This window comes from Onychomys torridus, chromosome 14, assembly GCF_903995425.1.
Source record: "Onychomys torridus chromosome 14, mOncTor1.1, whole genome shotgun sequence".
NCBI lineage: Eukaryota > Metazoa > Chordata > Mammalia > Rodentia > Cricetidae > Onychomys > Onychomys torridus.
Window position 1 is genome coordinate 26,375,644 of NC_050456.1, and position 20,836 is coordinate 26,396,479.

Here is a 20,836-nt window from a genome sequence, read left to right on the forward strand (position 1 = left end):
ATGGAGATAAGTCAGTCTGCAAGAAGCTCAGGCTCACCTTGTCAGGTCTCAGTTTCCAGAGTTATACAGAAGAATACATTGAAAATACAACAAAAAAGAAGTTAATTTTCTTTTCAGTAAGGGACATAGGCTTTGCGTGTGTCATTTACTAAAATTAGAGACCATCCGGGTATGACAACTAGTCGCTTCTTTGTAATCACCACAGGTAAATTTATATTTAAAAAAAAAAAAAAAAATTAAAGATTGTTTCTTTCCTTCTCTGATCTGTTGAAAGAGACTAGCTTTCTGTCTCACTAGTTAATATTTTGCGGATTATATAAACTTCTGTGAAAATATTATAAAATCAGAGAAATAAAGGAAAATGGGAGAAAAATGGAGGTCCCCCCCCCCCCCCCCCCCGAGGAGAATCATGTCTCAGCCTCCCTTCTTCCTCCTCTGTGGGGTCTATCATGCATGCCACATCTCTGGTGGATGGCCATCCACACACAAGAAAATCCAGAATGAGTCAGGTGGAATACAGCCCTTAGGAAATAGGGTTGAACTGATTTTCAGGTATTTAGTAAGCATTCTGTCAAGTACCAGATAAAATGGTGAGTGAAACTTCTGTAAGATAAAGAATGTGGGTGTACCTCAATGATGGAGTTCGTATTTCCCATTATGGAGGCTCTGGGTTCAGTTCCTAGCATCCCCTAAATAAAAATAAACCTAGGAGATTGAGATTAGATTTTCATCTGTTTTGGTTGCTATTATTCATTATACTTCTGTGTGTGTAGTTGTTCAATAAATATCCAGTTACTAACCCCTTCAAAAATTATTTCACAACAAGCAAATATACACGGAGCCACAGGCGGGCTTCAGTAGGACTTGTTTGTTCTTGGCACTGCGGGAACCTGCTCAAGTCCAGCAAATATCCTGCACCAATGGGCCCACTCAGTCTTCCAGGGCAAACCAACTCATAAAAGGTTTTCAATGCTTCATTTTCTTGATTTCATTTAATTTTTTTTTTTAATCTTAGGCCCTGGGTTACTCCTAGTGCTCACGAGCAACCAACCTGTAATCCACATTGTTTACTGAGTATAAAATAAATATACAGGGGTTAGACACTTCACAAAGATTCTCGTCAACCATTAAGACACAAAAATTAAGAACTGTGTGATCTGGGGTGAGAATCAGGAATTAGTTCACTTATTCTACCGATATTGACTGAAAAACACTTTTTGGTAGTAGATTAATACCTAATATTAAAAAAAGAGTTGGGGGGGGGATGGGGTTGGGGATTTAGCTCAATGGTAGAATGTTTGCCTAGCAAGCACAAGGCCCTGGGTTCGGTCCTCAGCTCTGGAAAATAAAAAAAAAATTTAAAAAGAGGGGGGCATTTGTTTTTGGAGGTTTTTTTTTTTTCGCCTGATACATACTATCTATTCAGTTTGAAATCACATAAGAAAGTCACCTAGCCGGTCCCTTGATGTGGGTGCTAGGATCCAAACATGGGATCCCTCATGAAACAGTAAGCACTTTTTAACTGCTGAGCTATCTCTCTAGCCCTTAAGTTATATTTCTTGAGGAAACTCATATACAAGGTGAGATGGGGGGAAATGTGTAAGCAGAATGGGCTCATGGTTCTAAGGAAACTGAAAGATACTCATCCTGACTGAAGTTTTATGGATAAATAGTTGCATGATGAGAACTGAGCTGAGGAGTAATCCAAGAGGTATACACTACTCTCTTTGCTTTAGAAAACTCACTCAAGGAAAGGAATAAAATAAAACCATCGTGTTAATCCTCTTACAAAAATTATACAGACATTCTATATAAAGGTAGCAGCGATAAAGGGAAAGAAACTGAAAGGTGAAGGAGGGATTTAAGTGAAAATCAGCATAATTGATTAGATTGTAACTTGAGAGATACATATTAAAGATGACACATTGGTTTGGAGTTTGAAGGACGAAATTTGGCTGTGCTGTAGAAAATGACAGGAAGAAAAAGCTCTTCTGAGAAGGATATAAAATGAGGTCATGAGTTCACACCCAGACATCATGTGGTAATTATTTACATAATAGTCAGTTGGCAGTGTCTTCAAGGTATTTGTGCAGATCTGGTGCTCGATGCAGCCATCTTTACCAGAGAGGAATTTGCCATGTTACAGATGACTAACTGGAAGAGTGAGAATGAGCTGATAGGAGAGAGATGGGGAAGAAGAGAAGGCGCCAACAGTCAAAGGCTAAGTGGAGGAGGAGAAGCACTCTCAAGGAGCCTGAGAAGCTTTGGGAAAGTAAACAGAAACCAGCATGAATTGAATTGCAAAGCGGGGAAAGAATGCATTTCTAGAAAGAATTGGCTTCAGATAGGTAGGATAGATAAGGCTTGGAAAGTGTCTTAATGTTTAGCAAATTCAATAACGCACTGGGCACAGAGCAGATTGCAGCCCCTTGAAACGAAATGGATATGAAGGCAACAACCATGGAGCTAAGACTTCCTAACTGGATCCTAAAGAAATCCTCTCTTAGGCCAAACTGTAATACCTGGAGAAGTTAGTAAATCTGAATCCTGATATGTAACAACAAAAACATTCATAGATATTCTGGTTCAGATAACTAAAAATGAGTTCCTAAACTTTATTCTATGTTGTAGATTTGGACTCTAGCATGTTCCCATCTCATTCAGCTGAGATTCCAAAGCTGTCCTATTCAGAAGAACAAGCAAGCTAATGCTTACCTGTTAGAGAAACATGTTGTCCAATAAGTAGTTGAAACATGGCTAGCCCTATAGAAGACCCCATAACCAAAGCAGAATCTTAAAGCAAATCTCAGTAGCCTCCCTTCAAAATATTTCAGTGAGGATGTAATTTTTCTAACCCAAAGACCAAATTCCTTACATAGCTTATCTCTAGCCACATTTCAACAATCTCTTCTCATTAGGCTAACTGTGCCTCATTTAGCTCATTAGCATCCTTTCTTTTAAACTTTTTATATACATCATTACTTTTCTGTGTCCCATGAAATTTGGTAAATTATGTTTTCATTTTCTACTTCGTTCCAGTTTTTTCCCCTTTGGCCCATATGCATTTAGAGTTTTGTTGTCTTAACTTCCAAATATTTTCTAGCCCTGTTTGTATATTAATTATAAGTTTAATCTCATAATGGCTTAGGAGCATATCTTATGACCTCTGTTCTTTTAATTTTGCTAAGATATGTTTTATGGCCCATACCACAATGTATCTTGGCAAATATTTCACCTAAGCTTGCGAAGAATGAATGATCTGGTGTTGCTAAAGTTATTCTATAAATGGCAACACTGTGTTGGTAAGTGATGTCTTGAATGGCTATTAATTTCCAGAAAGAGTAAAGATCTCAACCACTGGTGAGGATGTGAAGAAGAGCCAGCTCTCAGAACCTGTTGGTGGGTGGGATTGTAATGTATAGCCACTGTAGAAAACAACATGGAGGTAACTAAAATAAGAATAAACTAGAAAAAGATAGAAATAACTGCCTGTCAGTGGGCAGATAAATAAAGAAAATATGCTACACATGTGCAATAGAATATTCTGTTTTGTAAAATGGCTTAACTTATTGATGACAACATGAATGAATGTAGAGGACATTACAGTACATGAAATAAGCTAGATACAAAAAAAGGTAATACAGTATACTGTTATTTACATGTGGAATCTTAAAATCTGAACTTAGCAAAGGATAGAGTGATGGTTATAAAGGATGTGAAGTTTCAGATGGATAATCTGGATTAATGAATTTTGACTATAGTTTAAATAATGTGATAACTGCAATTAAAAACACTGCATTAGATATTTGGTATTTCCAGACATAGGAGATCTTATTGTTCTCAAATGAAGTAATTGAATGGAAAAAAAGCCAAATATTTTTTGAGAAATACCCTACTTCTTCAAAGTTGCCACTTTTATGTGTGGTGTGTGTCCTTGCTCTTAGTAAACTTTTCACATCTCCTTGCATTGGTGATAGGTATCTTCTGCCTGCTTTTTGTGCTCCTGTTACTTCCCTCCCTGTGGCTTTGCATTTGTTGTACTGGTTTAGTGTAAGGTTCTTGAGGAGGGAGTTTAGGAGGCTGAGTTAGTACATCACATGTCTCCTAGTGTGTGCTTGAACGCAGTAACTTTTGTTGTACTGGTTTAGTGTAAGGTTCTTGAGGAGGGAGTTTAGGAGGCTGAGTTACTACATCACACATCTCCTAGTGTGTGCTTGAACGCAGTAACTTTTGCTCTCGGCACTGATTGAGCTTTGTGCCATGGATTTCCGTGTGCTGAACTCTTGTTACCAGTAACTTCTGTGTGTTGTTTAATTTCTCTTGGAAATTTCTGTTCCATTCAGAGATTATTTAGACATATATTGTTTAGTTTCCAGGTAGTTGGTGACTTTCCTGTTAGCTTATAAAATCTAGAGTGATAGGGCTGGAAATATAGTGCAATGGTAAAGAGCACTGGGTGTTCTTCCAGAGAACTCCAGTTCAGTTCCTAGCACCTACATGGAAGCTCACAACCACCTGTAACTCCAGTTCCAGGGGATGAATGTCTCCTTCTGGCCTCCACAGGCTCTGCATGTATGTAGGCAAAAACACATACACAAAGAATAAAAATAAAGGAAAAAATTAAATAATAAATATAACCTAGAGTAACATTAACTTTCTGTTACTAATGTCTGGTTTCATTCCATTTTTGTTAGAAAATAAACTATATCTGGCTTTAAATCTTCTGAATTTCTGAAATTTGTTTTGTGGCCCAGGATATTGTCTATCATGGTGTATGTTCTAGGAACACTGGAAAATAATGTGTGTCTTGTTGCTAAGTGTTTCTGTGAGTATTATGTATATTCTGGTGTTCAGTGATATTGAGTTATTCTGTACCATTTGGTTGTTTTGGGTAGCAGAAATTATTGTCTTACACTGCAACAAAAAAATATACTCTCTGAGATAATTTTGTTTCTTTAAATTAAACCAGCTGTGACAAAGAGGAAGCAACAGTGACGTCACCAGGTGGCCTTATTTACTCATGAAATCTCTTGGTCTACAAGTTTAACCATGCGGGATAGATTTTCTTCCCTCTGTATGTTATTCAGAATTAAAGCCTATTGAAGTACAAGCTAATTTCCTCAAAAAATAAGTAAAATAAGCTATTGTTTTCTTGAAAGGACCTTGGAAAATTAATTAATGCAATTAACCAGAAAGTAAAGGCAAACCCTCTCCCTCAACAAGTCAGCACACACTTTGTTTTTCATACTTTGCTTTGGTTTTATTTACTCTGTAAAACAAGATAAGCCTGCCTCTTTTTTTTAAAGAATTATTTAAGAATGTTATCGGTAGCTGAATAAAAGTTGAGGAAACTGGTTTACTTCTCCCAATTCATGAAAAACCTGTAACAACAAGAAATTGTTTTCAACAGAATGTTTACAAAATATCTTAGTATTGCATAATATGTTTTACAAAGTCAACTAGATAGAAATCATATAAAAATTTCACAGATAAGAATGTGTTTTCTTGGCCAGGGCTTGTGCTAAGAATTTTTACCCTTCAAGGTCCTTTGAACTCAAGATTTTTCTCATTGTTTTGTTAATATTCAGAAAGAAAAGTATTTTCTCAGGGTTACACTGTAGACTCAAGACTAAAACTTAACCTTTATCTTCTGTACAGTACAAGCCAACATCATTTCTTCTACATTACACTCAGCATTCTTCAGTAATAGATGGATAACTGCTATCAGGAGCTGTACTTTACTGTTTAGCAGCATCTCTGGCCTTTTTCCCACTAAATGATTGTTCCATGGTTATGGTTTTGACAATTAAAAATGTCTTTGGACACTGCAAGAAGACATTTGGGGGACCAAATCAGTCCAAGTCAAGAAGTGCTTGTTGCACAAGGAGGTGCTTTAGTGGGTGAAGTACTTGCTGTGTGTGCTCAAGGACCTGAGTTCGAATTCCCAGAGCCTACACAAAGAAATGCAGTAGCACCCCAGTACATCTTTGGCAGTCTGAGAAGCAGAGAAGCAAAGACCAGCTGTCTTTCACAGTGGTGAATGACAAAGGGACCCTGTCTCAAACAAGGGGGAAGTAAGGACAGTCATTTGAAGTTGTCCTCTGACCTCCACACGCATACCATGGCATCCATAAAAATGAACACATGCTTTATATACACCCATGTCATACATACATACATACATACATACATACATACATACATACATACATACCCTGCAAGCACTCACACAAAGATTTAAACAAAGGAGCTACTAGTCTACATTACCTTACTTCTAACTAATTGTAAACCCAAACTATTTATGTTGGAATTCCCGGCCACTCCCCAGTAGTCAAGCAAGATGTTTAGTCATTCCAGGGCTTTACATCCTATATAATCCGTGCACTGCATGATCATATAGTTTGCACGCAGCATGATCACATAATATATGCTCATGTATGGTGTAGCTATGTAAGCCCATATGTGCATGTGGGGGTGGGGGAATTCATAAAAAGCAGGTCACAGACTCCTCCCCACTCTTCTTCCTCCCCCTCCCTGCACGACCATTTCCACAGGCCCAAGCACATCCCCTCTGTTCCTCCTCTTAATAAACTCTTTTAGTGGGTTTTGTTGTACCACGTGGCTTTTCATGCACTGTACACAGCATCACTTAATGAATAGCATTGCGCCACATAATAATAACTAACAATTTATCCAATTAAACAGCTTATATAGATCACACTATTTATTAAGCCATTACCGAAAGATAAATGAAGCCTAAACTAAAGAGTTAAGTGCGTGTTATAGGGCAGTAAGTGAGATGTTCTCCTTGGGAATTGAATATTGCACCATGGAGAAAAGAGAGGCCATCAGAAAAGTAGCATCAAAATGTGGTGTAAATGAAAAACATTGCAAATGGACAAGTACCTCAGCTGAACCCATGTGTGACATCACAACTGAGAGTTTGACAAGCAAATGAGCATACCAGTCGAGGTGAACATACATTTCGTGAAAAATGCATGCTGTTGTGTGGTCATGGGCCTGTTAGCACTAAAAACTTTAAGCTGAAATGGTACTGAGTCAGGGTCCAGGAAAATCATAGGGCTGTGGACAGAGACAACCAGGAAACATCTGAACAGAGAGAAAGCACTACAGAAAGGAAGTTGAAGCCAGGTGTGTTAAGATTTAGTGGCAGAGTACCTTGGCGGGTCTGGGCCAAGGTATGCTGCAAAGATTATGCCATGCAACAGATCTCACTCAGTGGGTTTATTGGGAGAGAGAGGGTGTGCAAAGGCTGCCTCTGACCCAGGTGGAAGGGGAAATAGGGCTGGAAGAGAAGTCTCTTGCTTTTTTAAAATTAATTAATTAATTTTACATGCCAATGACAGTTTGCTCTCCCTCCTCTCTTCCTGTGCCTTCCCCCCACCTCCTTCCTCCCCACTCCCCATCCACTCCTCAGAAAAGGTTAGGCCTCCCATGGGAGTCAACAAAGCAGGTCATAACGAGTTGAGGCAGGGCCAAGCTCCTCCCCTCTACAAGAGGCATCCCACCATAAGAAATAGGTTCTGAAATCCAACTCATGTGCCAGGGAGAGATCTTAGTCCCGCTGCTAGGGGCCCCACAAACAGACCAAGCTACATAACTGTCACCCACATGCAGAGGGCCAAAGCCGGTCCCATGCAGGCTTCCTAGCTGTTGGTCTAGAGTCCATGAGCTACCATGAGCTTGGGTCAGCTGTCTCTGTGGGGAAATAGATAAGATCTCCTGGGTAAACTGAGGGGGGGGGCATGAGAGATTGGAATGGTCAAGTTGGGGGGAGGGACAGAGAGGGAGAGCAACAAAAGAGATATCTTGATGCAGCCATTATGTGGTTAAGGAGAAACCTGGTGCCAATGCCAAAGAAACTCCCAGGAATCCACAAGAATGACCCCAGCTGAGACTCCCAGCAATAGTGGTCAGGCTCTGGCTTTTTATAAGGGTAGTGTGTGCACATAGTAAGATTATGCAACTCGTGGTAACAGTGGAAACGTGTTGCCTTTTGTTGACTGATGATAACAGGGCCTGCTGCTGCTGCTGCTAAGTTACTAAAGGTGGGCTTAAGGGTAGGGTTTTCCAACAAGGCGTTGTAGCACGTAACTATAAACCCAGGCCTGAGAGAACTGAAAGTTCAAAGACAACCTGGACTGTATAGCAAATTCTAGGCTAGCCTAAAACAGAGCAAGCCTCAGTGTCCAAAAATAAAAAGTCTTTTGCATACCACTTATTGGAGAAGTACCTGCTGAGCGACTTTTTCTATCTTGATCCTCTGCTATACTCAGTGTAGTAATCTGGAGATAATTTAGTCTTATGGACTAAAATTTAGTAGTGTGGAGTAGTACTGTGTCGCTCTTCTTGTTGCTGAGAGAAGCCAGGCAGGGGGACATGGGTGTATTATGGCTTCCCACATTCAAGATGACCAACCTCAGTTACATTCTCCTGGAAACACCTTTGCAGACAAGTCCAAAAATTTGTCTTCCACATAATTCTGAATCTTGAGAAGTTGACAGCTGAGATTAACTATTACAGTTACTTAGTAATTTTTTTAAATTTCTTTTGATTTATTCTTAGTGTCTTTCACATCATGCATCTTGGTCCCATTCATTTCCTGTCCCTCTGTTCCCACCCCTCTGCCCTTGCAGCCCCCCCCCCCACCCCGAATAAAATTTACAAGAAGAAAGGAAAGAAAGAAAGGGGGGAGGGGAATCTTGTTGTGGAAGCAGCAGTGTGACACAGTGAGTCCTGAAGTTAAACTCTTTGTTTAACTTGCCAGTGTTCACTGCAAGAACCTCTGCTTTCTATTACACTCACTAGGTCTCTTCCTGGATATCCTGTTGTTGCCCTGGGTTGTGGAGATCCTGCAGCTTTGGGTCTGCAGGACCAGTGCCTTCATGTGCTCCAGCAGGTCACAGATTGGGTGGACATTGGGATGGGCCAACCCATAACCCTGGTTTCTGGGCCTGGGTAGTTGCAGGGTTGGTCTGCCCACCCACTCTCCTTTGTTCTCACCCCCAGGATGAACTCTCCTGAATTGCCTTGACAAGTTACACCTTTTGAAGCAATGAGCAAGGGGTGGGGCCAGTTCTGCTTTCACTTCCCCAGGGTTGAATCTCCTACACCTACACCTTCGGGGTTAGCTCTACTATGTTGCCCAGGCATGGTGTAGGGGCCACTCTCCTGAGTGCTACAGTTCTCCCACCTGCCTCAGGCATTGACGGGAAGGGAGGGAGGGACAGCATCTCTTTCCTGCCCGTGCAGCCACATGACAGATGAGCAATGGGGACAGCTCTTCCATGTTCACTATCTCGGGGCTGGCTCACCCACACCACCAATAGGATTGGCTCTATTGTGCTGCCCACCTGAGGTACAGGGCCTGCTCTCCTAAGTGTTGTAGCTGGTGGAGAGCAGGGCCAGCTTTCCCACTTGCCTCAGGTGTTGATAGGCAGAGGGGGCAGCCCCACCACCACCACCACCACCCATACTGCCACATAAAGATGAATAACGGGGACAGAGGTTCTCCCAGGCTCACAATTGCAGGGCTGGCTCACCTCCACCTCCACCAACAGGTCAGCTCTATTGTGCTGCCCAGGTGAGGTGCAGGGCCTGCTCTCCAGAGTGCTGCAGCTGGTGGAGGCAGGGCCAGCTCTTCCACCCTTCTGACCTCAGGGCCAGCTCTCCCACCTGCCTCGGGCATTGATGGACAGGCCCGGGAAGGTGTCTTTCCCTTACCTGTGCTGGCACATGACAGATGAGTAACGGGGACAGCTCGGCCACACTCACAACTTTGGGGCTGGCTCATCCACACCTCTGCCAACAGGATTGGCTGTATTGTGCTGCCCAAATGAGATATAGGACCTGCTCTCCCCAGTGTAGCAGCTGATGGCGGCCGCGGGCAGGGCAGCTCCCCACCTCCTCTGACCTCAGGACCAGCTCTCCCGCTTAAAATGTTTCAGTCTCATTTTCTATACTTGAGAACATTGAATCATTAAGCTTATATAATTTCAAAACTGAAACATGACTTGAAAATATTTATTGTATTTCATTGCCTTCATAGAAAATAGGAAAAGTTACAATCCTGTGTAACATTGATCACGTGCTTTGAATATCTGTGAGTGATTCAGTGATTCTTCTGTTTGTCTATCATTTCTTCTCACTATAACTCAGTTTATTTCTATACTATTTAAGGGTCATTAAGTTGTAATGCTTCTGCTATGCTGAAAAATGCATCTTGAAATAAATAACTTTTGAAGGAGGTTATATTCAACAGGCTTGCTTGAAGAAAGCCAGACAGTGTGGTCCTGATGTCCCTGTAGGGTAGAGCACTATGAAACAAAAAGAGCACTAAGGTGCTTATGAACATCCATATGCTGAGAAGAGCATAGTCTCCTTACTTTACTTGTTGCTCTCCCTACTTTGGGTTCATATAGGAAACTTCCTTAGAAGAATAAACATTTGAGTTTTTAAGTTCTTAATGAATATGTACTTCTCATAAAATAATGTAGACCTTAAAATTAACATTTACTGCCAGGCAGTGGTGGGCACACCTTTAATCCCAGCACTCGGGAGGCAGAGCCAGGTGGATCGCTGTGAGTTCGAGGCCAGCCTGGTCTACAGAGCAAGATCCAGAACAGGCACCAAAACTACACAGAGAAACCCTGTCTCGAAACCCTCCCCCCCAAAAAAAATTAACATTTACCTAAACTTGACCATACAATTAATAATGGAATATTAATATATTGTCAGTGGGAAGTAAACTACAAAATAAGGGGGAAAGCACATTATAGTCACTTATAAACTTATGGCCGTGGCAGGCTTCTTGCTATCTAGTTCTTATATCTAAAGTTAATCCATTTCTATAAATCTGTACCTTGCCACATGGCTCGTGACTTAATGGTATCCTTACATCTTGTTTCTCATGGCGGCAGTGGCTGACAGCATCTCCTAACTCAGCCTTCCACTTCCCAGAATTCTCCTCTTTCTTTGTCCCACCTATACTTCCTGCCTGGCTACCAGCCAATCAGCACTTTATTTATTAACCAGTCAGAGCAACACATTCACCGCAAACAGATATCCACAGCACTGGATCTGCGCAAGAATGGGTGGTAGCCAGTCCTGAGCACAGACAGGGGAGTCTTTGCCTTCAGTTGTGTGCCCACAAGTGACCCCACCAGACAGCCCTGATTAAACTAAATGGGTCACAAAACAACACCAAATGGTCTTGCATCTGGGAAAGAGACAGGTCGGAGAAAATGAGGTTGATACAGGTAGAATGAAAATAAGAGAAGGTGTGGGATAGAGTCACCAGAATATGTTACATGCTTGGATGAAACTGTCAAAGAACTAACAAATAAGAACCATTCAATGTGGAAAGTCTCATTAGCTTGTCAGAGGAAGCAGTGTTTAGACTGGAACTTCCCTGCTGAGTAGGAGCTGCACACAGGGAAAGCTGTGCCAGCAAATGCCCTGGGCAGGAAAAGCTTCCTGTCTGAGACACTGGCTGAAGGTTGAAGTAGAAATGAGAGCTCTGTAGATGCGCAGGCACAGAGGAGTGAGTGTTCCAACAGGGCTTGGGAATGAGGGGAGACTGGGGTTCAGATGTCGATTCTGCTAGGGGGAAGATTGATTAAATTACCTGCCTCTCTTTGTTTCAGTGTCTTCACTCACAAAACAGAGACAGTAAAGAAGGCTATTCAAAAAGGTTGTTTGAAGGTTTAGTGAGTTAAGATACACAATTTGTTATTTTTAGAGATTTTTTTTTTCAGAACGCATGAGATGCCTTTGCAGGGTATTAGTGATGTAACTTTTACAAAGAGTGCTGTAGTTCCTGCTTCTGCTTAACAACTTTGCTGGGAGCTGGGTGTTTGTGAGGCAGTTTGAATGAGTAGCCTTTGTGAGCTAGGATGTAAAGAGTCCAATCACATAGCCATCCGCACATCACTCTAATTTTACACGGGATAACCAATTGACCAGAGTTTAGCAACAATCTCTACTGTTAGGGATTAATTTAAATCCTGAAATGATTTCTTTTGCTATGTCAACTGTCTTTGTTTCTACATGATACCTACCCCGTGGTGAGGAGACCATAAAGGCTTATCTGTAACTTGAAAAGAAGAAATTTATAATCACTTCGTCTGAACAATTTTAGATGAAGTGTCACACCAGCATTAGGCCAGTACTGGAGTTCTCTGTCTAGCTTTTTGCAGCTTTAAGAATTATATTGCTTTCATTCATATTATCAACTTGTGTCATATAGCTCAGTGGTTGTACTCCCAACACATCAGTCGACATTTCCTTTGTATGCATATACTGGAATGATTTTATTTAATAAAAAAAGAACATCTCCTATGTGGATTTTAAATTTCCCTTATTAAATATTTATATTTTCAAAATGTCTTTATTTAATTGAGTGAGGTGCTTGGTGCCATTTCAAAATAACCTCAGGTGGTGGGTGTAATGACATATCAAAGATCTGACCTTTAGCATTTTAGGATTCTATTTGTCTGCATTTTCTTCTGCATTCATTTAGTCTTAATTTATATGCTCTTTCTCCATATCACTTAATGAGTAGATGTATTTATCACAAGATTCATTAACCATAAAAATATATATCTGAATACATGTCATCTGACTGGTGATTTTACCTTCATTCATATTTCCACCGTGTGTCTGTATAAGGCTGATGGGTATTTGCACAAACCTCATTCATTCTCATTAAGTGCTCCAATAGGCCCTGGATCTCCCAAACTGAGGTCCATTCTCTTCTCACGTCTTTGCAGTCAGCTTATTATACTTTTTATTTACCTAGAGATACTTTATTTTTGAGTTCTGTGCTATTCCTTTAAAAGAAAATTGAATGTAATATTTACACTGACATAATTAAATTAACATTTTACAGCATCTTTCTGTGTGCTTTGATAGCACAGATAATCAGTTGTCTGCCTAGCTTTTGGCCTAATAGCAGAGTTACAGAACAATGATCAATTATAATAATATGTTATTAAAAAACCTATTTACACTTCCCCACTTAAGTATTTCTATATAGATTTTTAGAAGTGGGGGTTCCAAATGAAGATTTTTTTATTAAAATCATTGAACTGTCAGCCTACATATTTATATTTGTATTTTTGTATTTTCTCAGTTTACACAAATCATTATCTCAAGAAGAAAACTTGAAGGAACAGTTTAACCATGCCCTTAGTACCTATGAAGAAGCCTTAAAAAACAGAGAGAGCGTTGTTTCCATCACTCAGCAGCAGAACGAAGAACTGGCCACCCAACTTGAACAGGCTCTGACTCAGCAAGCCAACATGGAATTACAGCTTCAGTGTGCTATAGAGGTCTCCCAAGCAGCCAATGAAAAAGTTCAGAAGTAAGTGAATAAAAGCATGCAACATTTAAAACAAAAACAAAGGAAAATAGTTTCCTTTGGAAACCAAACAATACCTAGTTTTTATTCATAATACTGATACTTTAGGGAAAAGTAAACAAAATGAGCTTTTAGGTTACATATCACATCCTTTTGATATCAAAAAAATTATTTTCTTGGGAATTATTGTTACCATAATATTTGGGATAAATTGTATATAATAAATGACTTTGATCAATGCATGGAGACTACGGTACTTAAATCATCACCCACTCCACATTGAGAGGCAATGTTATTTGCAAAGACAGTCATACTGCCACCAGCGGCTCTCACTGCACTTTACTGTCATGTTCCTGGAGTTGAGATCTTCTGGGACCTTGTTCGCTGAGGCCTCTAGCTGCACTGAAGCCAGTACAGAGAAATTAATTTTCTTGTGTTATTCTTTAGAAGTATTCGGTGCAGCCTTCAGCGTGCATAATTATATTTGTTTATTTTGATAGTTCTTTGCATTTTTATTAAAATTTAAACAGACCTGCATAATCACCCAGTCCTTATAACAGTGCATAGAATGTTAACACTTTCCCAAGCAAAGACGTCCGTTATTAATTTATGGAACTTGAATATTGGAGCAGCGTTTTCTGAGGAAGCTTTATGGACGAGGGCTTGTCAACCCATCCTTTCGTACGGTGAACAGCATCACATCATAATTCACAAATTTAATCACCTTTAGTTGCCAACACAGTTTTTTTCCTCATCTTGTTTGTTTTCAATATTAAGTCATATGCACAAGGATTGTTACTTCCTTTTACTTCCTAGTAGCAATAAGTCATCTCAACCTTTTCTCCAGCGTCTCTGAAACTATATTTAAATCGATAACCCAAACTCAGCTGAATCTGGACAAAGCCGTTTTGGAATGGTTTGGGGGTTGCACACTTTAATCTTTACTGCCAGTGTGTCTTGAAGCTTTTGATTAAGTCCTGTGCATTATCTGTTTAAAGATTCCAATCAAGTTCAGTCAGACATTGCATATCTAGTTGTTCTCAACGTGCATAACAAGCTAAGAATGTTGTGATATATAGATGGGTAATATATGTGTATTATATATTTTATTGTAAATCACAATCAATAGCTTGAGCATTGTGCTATGATTTACTTCTGTTTGTACAGTCTACAAAGAATTATAAATTTTAAAGTTTTTTTTATTGTATAAGCACTTTATTGCTACATGACTAAAATTCCCTAAAACAATAGTTCCTTGAGATGAGTTACATTTCAAAAAATGTTGGAAATACCAATTAAAAAAATTTCACCAGCTAACATGTTTTAAAAGAAAGATTTTTTTGAATGCCAGAAAGAAGAAAGATCATCATTCTCAGATAATATATTAAAATGGGTAGTTTTATGGACAAACTTATGTCATCTTTATTTTACACATTTAATGGAATGCTACCAGTCTGGGGATCATTTTAAGTACAACATGACATTTATAAGAGCTAAATGTTGAAATTACTTCTCAAATCTTATTCTGATTTCCAACAAGACCTATTTGAAGTATTATCAGGACTTCTTTTACATATTCTATTTATTTTCTTAGCTATAAATTAGGCAGTGTGTATCTTCATCATGGTTACATGAACATCAGTCTGCATTCTTGGGGATTTTAGGAAGGTTATCCTCTGAAAAGAGAGCGACTAGAACTGTGTGGGGTGGCCTTAGAATACTTTATACAGTCTAGTTTCTCACTGAGGCAAATTCTTTGAAAATAGGTAAATATGCAATATAAAATTTGAATGAAATAGGTCTCTTCTCCCTTCACAACCAAATTTCTTGAATAGATGACCAATAATCATCTTTCATTTTTCAATACCTACATATTCCTCTGCTGTTTGTCACATTGTTGACTACTGGCTAAAACTGTTCTCTTTAATTTTAACAGTCATTTCCTAATTCCAAAGCCCATGGCACATATTAACCATATTCTTATTATACAACTGATGTACAACCGTGATAAAAATATAGATGTGCATTTGTGATGAGCAATGTAACATAGTGAATTCAGAACTTAGGCTTTGGATTAAAAATGAGTGGGTATGTGCTTGGGGTTTATTTTGAAATTTCATGCTAATGGTCACAGTGACATGCCTTCCTCAGCAGTGTTGTAGGAACTGGGTGAAATGAGACATGCAAAGCTGTGAAACAATGCATGTTGCACATTCCCTCCTCTGGTTGTCTCCCTCTATACCGCACTATTCCTCTATTCCTCAGAAGGGCTCTGCCTTTTCAAGACCAAATGCCTTTGCAAATGTTGATCTCTCTACTTAGAGCCCTCTGCCAGCCTCCTGAAGAACATTGTACATCCTATGAGAGTCCGGGCAGCACTGAGCATAGAAAAAAAAAAATGGGTTCAGTGTTAAATCAAGTAGTTCTGGATTTTAAGCCCTACTTTCCTACTAATTGCCTAGGAGATTTCCTTACCCCATAAGGAAAAGTTCCTAGATGAGGTTAGACAATAATACTGGCTTCACAGACTGTTTTCTTGTAAAGAATAAATTGTGTAACATAAATGCCTAGTGCAGTGCCAGAACCATTAAAAATTCTAAAGTATTATATTATTAATAACATCATATCCATCAATATTAATATGACCAGTTCAATTGCATCTTCTCTACAAAGTTACCATTATCTCTTCAGAAAGAAAAAAAAATCTCTCTGTTCTTCGTGTTGCCATAGTAATTGGGGTTCTTTTTAAATGTATTAGAAGACCTTCCGGTCTACAATATGTTCAACTGTGGTTATTGAGCTATAGATTTATATGATTATGTGTCTTTCCTACTAAACTATGTATTGTTTGGTCATGTAAGTCCTTATGGCATATAAGTCCTAAAACTCTACATGATGCATCTTATCAATCATGTCAAATGGATGTTGGGAAAGCCTCTGTTTAAAGTTAAAGTTTTAAGAAATATATAAATACTGAGACATATATGATCATATAATATTATTTTAGGACTTACTAAGATTAGTAAGTACTACATTTACAAATACAGCCAATTCTTAGAATATTTGTAGTATTTGAACTCTCCTTATCTTTAATACCATACCATTCCTTCCTGATGTCATTGGGACAGGGGTTATATAATTCCATTTTCATTTTCTGATACTTGTCTACCTGTTTCTTCTCCATTTAGGGAGTAATATAATATACCTTTAAACCGAAATAATGGTTTATTTGAAGATTAGATCTATGAAATTCACCAGAAACACATCTATTTCTATAACTTCAGCCACTGCCACCTTCTTAGTGACTCCCAGATCAGTGTGTTTGTGCTCACCCCCCCTCATGAGATCCAGCTCATGTCCCCTGCACATCAAGTCTTCCCCATTGTAGTGGGTAGCCATTCCAGCCTTGGCTTGGAAGTTCCAACCCCCATTGAGGCTTCGGTAATAGTCACGCCTACAAGGCGGGGCTGAGAGAGGACGATGAGGTGGAAGGAAGGCTGGGTCAGAGAGAGACGGGCCAGCGGCCGCCATGACAAGTGAGATGTAATGTACAGGTAAGCCATGAGCCACGTGGCAAAGTATAGATTAATGGAAATAGGCCGAATATAAGAGTAATAACAGGCCTGAGCTAATGGCCAATCAGCATTTTATTTATACAGAGCGATATCCACAGCACCCATTCTTCTGGGCTTTCTGTTTCCGTTTATAGACTTAAGCAGTTTCAGCACTGTTCTTTCCCTCTTTTTACCCTTTGCACTCCTTCTGGCACCAGTGTCTACTACCTACATCTCTCTGCACCCCACCTTTATTAACTAATCACGTTACTTCAGCTCCTTGTCATTCCTTGACTCAGACCATGGCAGTCATCATAAACTAGCCTTCCTGCCTTGAGTACTCTCAAGTTTGCCTTTCTTTCCACCATCACAATGAAGTGCTTTAAAACACAAGTAAGATAGTATTATTTCCCTATTAAGAATTTCTCAGGTATCCTTCACTCCCTACAAGTTAAAGCGCGAACAACTTAGCAGGACATCCAAAGCCAAATGTGGGCCTTCCTCGTTGTTCTTTTGTAAGAACAGGTGTTTTTAAGCTTTCTCTTGTAGGCTGGAGAGATTCTCAGTGGCTAAGAACATTTCTTCTTGCAGAAGAACCTTGGTTCATTTCCCACACACAGCAGTTTTCGACCACCTGGAATTCTAGGCCCAAGATCTCCATCACCCTCTGACCTCTGCCTCACCAGGCACATACATGGTACATAGACATACATGCAGGCAAAACACTCAACACACGTAAAGAAATCTTAAAAGAGGGGTTTTTTTTTTCCTATTTCATCATCATTTCATCATTCTTACTCTGTGCCTTTATTAGCAGCCTTTAGTCATTTCAGTGGTATAGTAATTTTGAATGTTTTTTCACTCTACTCTCCCCAAAATTTCCCAAAACACATACAGAATTTTCATATGCCATCTCCAAAGTCTTGCCCAGATGCTATCTGTAAAGCAGGCATTCCACAAGTGCTCACCAACAGAAGAGCCTAACAGTGGGCTAGAGAGAACGATGGAATAAAGTCAATTTCTGGCTAGGTCAGGAGCATATGGAGCAATCTCATGTGTGCTCTGATTGATTTAGGCCCTAGATAAAAATCTCCCAACCCAGTGCATTTATAGAAGGGAGGAGACCTTCATTACTGATCACAACTCCCCATAAAGCTGGGATCTGGTGACCAGATTATAATTCTTATGCTAACCAAACATTTCTATCCATTTTAATTACATTTAAGACCTAATATCATCATTAAAAGAAAGATCATACAATTTTGTTAATTACAGAATTTAAATTTTATATTTTATTTTCTTTCAGTTATAAAAATGTTTAACATTTTCTGAAATTTATAAAGTTTAAAAGTATTTCTGTAAAGAAAAATTATATAGAATTATTATGCTTAATATGACCTATAAATACTTATTTTTTAAAAAGTCAATAAATGTTAGACCTCATTGTCCAAAAATAGTTCCTGGCCCAGTTGTCATAAAATCTAAAATTTCAAAGCAGGTAGATGGTTCAGTGGTTAAGAGCATTTTGCTGCTCTTCCAGAGGACCTGAGTTCAGATCCAGCACCCATGTCAGGCAGCTCACAAGCACCTGTCACTTAGCACCATGAGAGCTGATATTCCCTTCTGAAGTTTGCAGACACCTGAACGGGTATGTCAAACACATACAGAGATATACCCATATACACATAAATAAACATAAATAAGTTTTAAAATACAAAAATTCAGTACTGAAAAGCCATTTCTTTGGGTGAAGCCCGCAACATTTCTTTGGATTTTTGCTGAATATATGTACTTCTGTTTTAAAATGTGTGCAGATCTGATGGATACAGCACAATGATTTAGCCTTTAGATCGTTTCTGATAGGTAGGTGGTACAGAGAGGAGGTGTGTGGCGGTATAGAGAACCAAACAGCTCGTGAAGAGCACAGAAACTTTGTGATAAAAAGATCTTCTAATAGTTTTTCTAAGGCCCACCTCTAATCTCTGTTTACTAAAGAGAAAATAGACATACCATTCCAGAAGATTCTCTTATGATCATGAGGATTTGAGACTCAGTGGTGCTATATACAACATTTTATTTTCTATCTACACACATATGCTTCTTTTGTGGCCCAAAGCAAAATTTCAAAAGATTTTTAGAAAATAAATTTTGCTCTCCTTAGCCTGCCTAAGCTTTCTGTACTTAAAAGTGGTGATAGTCACAATAATAAAGCGAAACTGTCTCTCAAAGATCTGAATTTTTACATTCAGATAAATTTTGTCATAGAGCATCTGTCCTGTAAGCCAGATTTATAGCAATGTGATTCCCTCATGGACTGTAACTATATGATTAGTAAATCAGACAAATGGATGTAAGAATTTTTTTTTTTTACATTTAAACATATATTCAAGGAAATGAGCTCTTCAGAACTTTCTTTTCATCCTTTTCCTAAAAAAAAAAAAAAAAAAAAAAAAAAAAAAAAAAAAAAAAAAAAAAAAAAAAAAAATCAATTGCTTAAAATTTACATGATTTCTTCTCATTTAAATTTTTATAGGGTTATCAAAATATCAAAGATTAGGATAAAATATTTCAGTTGATAGATTTTTAAAGTTGTCTTAGAAAACAGCCTACAGCCTTTTTTGAGTGATATTGACAGGAAAAAGAAAAGAAAACATGCAAAGCTAACAAAGTCTTTCCTGCCTCTTAGCCAAATACTGATTTCTATGAAGAAGTTGATGTTACAAAGGAATTGTGAATTCTCAGCCTGGTTTCCCTGCTGATGAGTAAGAGCTGTGTGCCGTTCCCTTCAAAGTGTCAGGGGAGTCACCATAGTGTCACACAAGGGTTCTTAGCATAGAGCAAACATGCTTTCCACAAACTCGGCTGCTTAATCTGTTTGCAGGTTGAATTATAAAGCTGGAGAGATGGCTCTGGTGCTGGGAAGGGGAGCCGAGCATTTGCACAGTTTCTTGATTTAAAACAAAAACGGAAAAGGCTATTATTGTCATCAGAAGACTTCACTACATGTTTTCCTTTTGCTACTTACTCCAGAGTTGGATTTTGACCTCAAGGAAAAATAGTTATGTAAAAAATATTTTTAAGTAGTTTAATGTGAAAAGTCTCTGAGAACATTTTTTTTTAATTCCATGGTCTCTTCAACACAATGTTTCCTTGACAACTTTACCTGTGATATTTTTCTCATAAATTCTTGGTAGGACTATTTTAACTCCATGGCAGCATTAGACATGTATTAATATTGCGGTGCTCATGAATTGAATCAAAGAATAAATTTTACAAATTCTCAACTCATTATACAGTGTAGATTAATATTTAAAATAATGTTTAAAGTTGCCTTTGATGCACTAGCACAGATGATAGTCTAGAAAACATTAAAGTAGCTCCTCAAAGATGTTTAGTGTTTGAAATTTAGACCTTTTCTGGTAGGATGCATCCCTTAGTGACAGTGTTTTTGAATTCTCACCCAGATCAGCACCTTCTAAGTCTGTATCTCATTAGCTTCAACTCTACTGTCATTGGTATGTGGGACATGGGCTCAGATGACTCCTAAGTCACAGCAAGATGCTGAAGAGCATCCAAATATACTGTCTCTAGTCTTACACACATGGTGTGGTTTTGTACATTGTGAGATTCTGCATTTGTGAGGTGGAAGCCTGTTTTTAAATTACTTGAGTACATATTTAACTTAACAAATATACCAGTCTTATTCTCTGTAAAACAAGAATATGTTTTATTAAAATGATCAATTCTAGTATATATTTTTCTACTGGAGCACCTTCCTCATGCAAATACATAAAGTAAATTTCTTTAGATCTAATTTCATTGTGTGCAGAAATATATACATTCTCTACAGTTGTTTAATTGCATTCATTTATTTTTTTAACTAAAGAGTTAAAAAGGCCAC

At 38.7% G+C, this 20,836-nt stretch overlaps 1 protein-coding gene across 6 annotated transcripts in view; it reads left to right on the forward strand.

Annotated features, from left to right (window-relative positions):
• Mipol1 (mirror-image polydactyly 1) overlaps nucleotides 1-20,836 on the forward strand; it is a 310,896-nt gene that overhangs the window by 242,259 nt on the left and 47,801 nt on the right. For 4 of the 6 annotated variants that reach the window (XM_036206363.1, XM_036206364.1, XM_036206359.1 and 1 more), the window contains exon 10: nucleotides 13,154-13,384. The exons of 1 other annotated variant lie outside the window; for it this stretch is intronic. In XM_036206363.1, coding sequence (XP_036062256.1) covers nucleotides 13,154-13,384 — 231 coding nt within the window. Of the gene's footprint in view, nucleotides 1-13,153; nucleotides 13,389-20,836 lie in introns of those variants that run through there. One more of the 6 variants, XM_036206361.1, reaches the window with a different exon arrangement.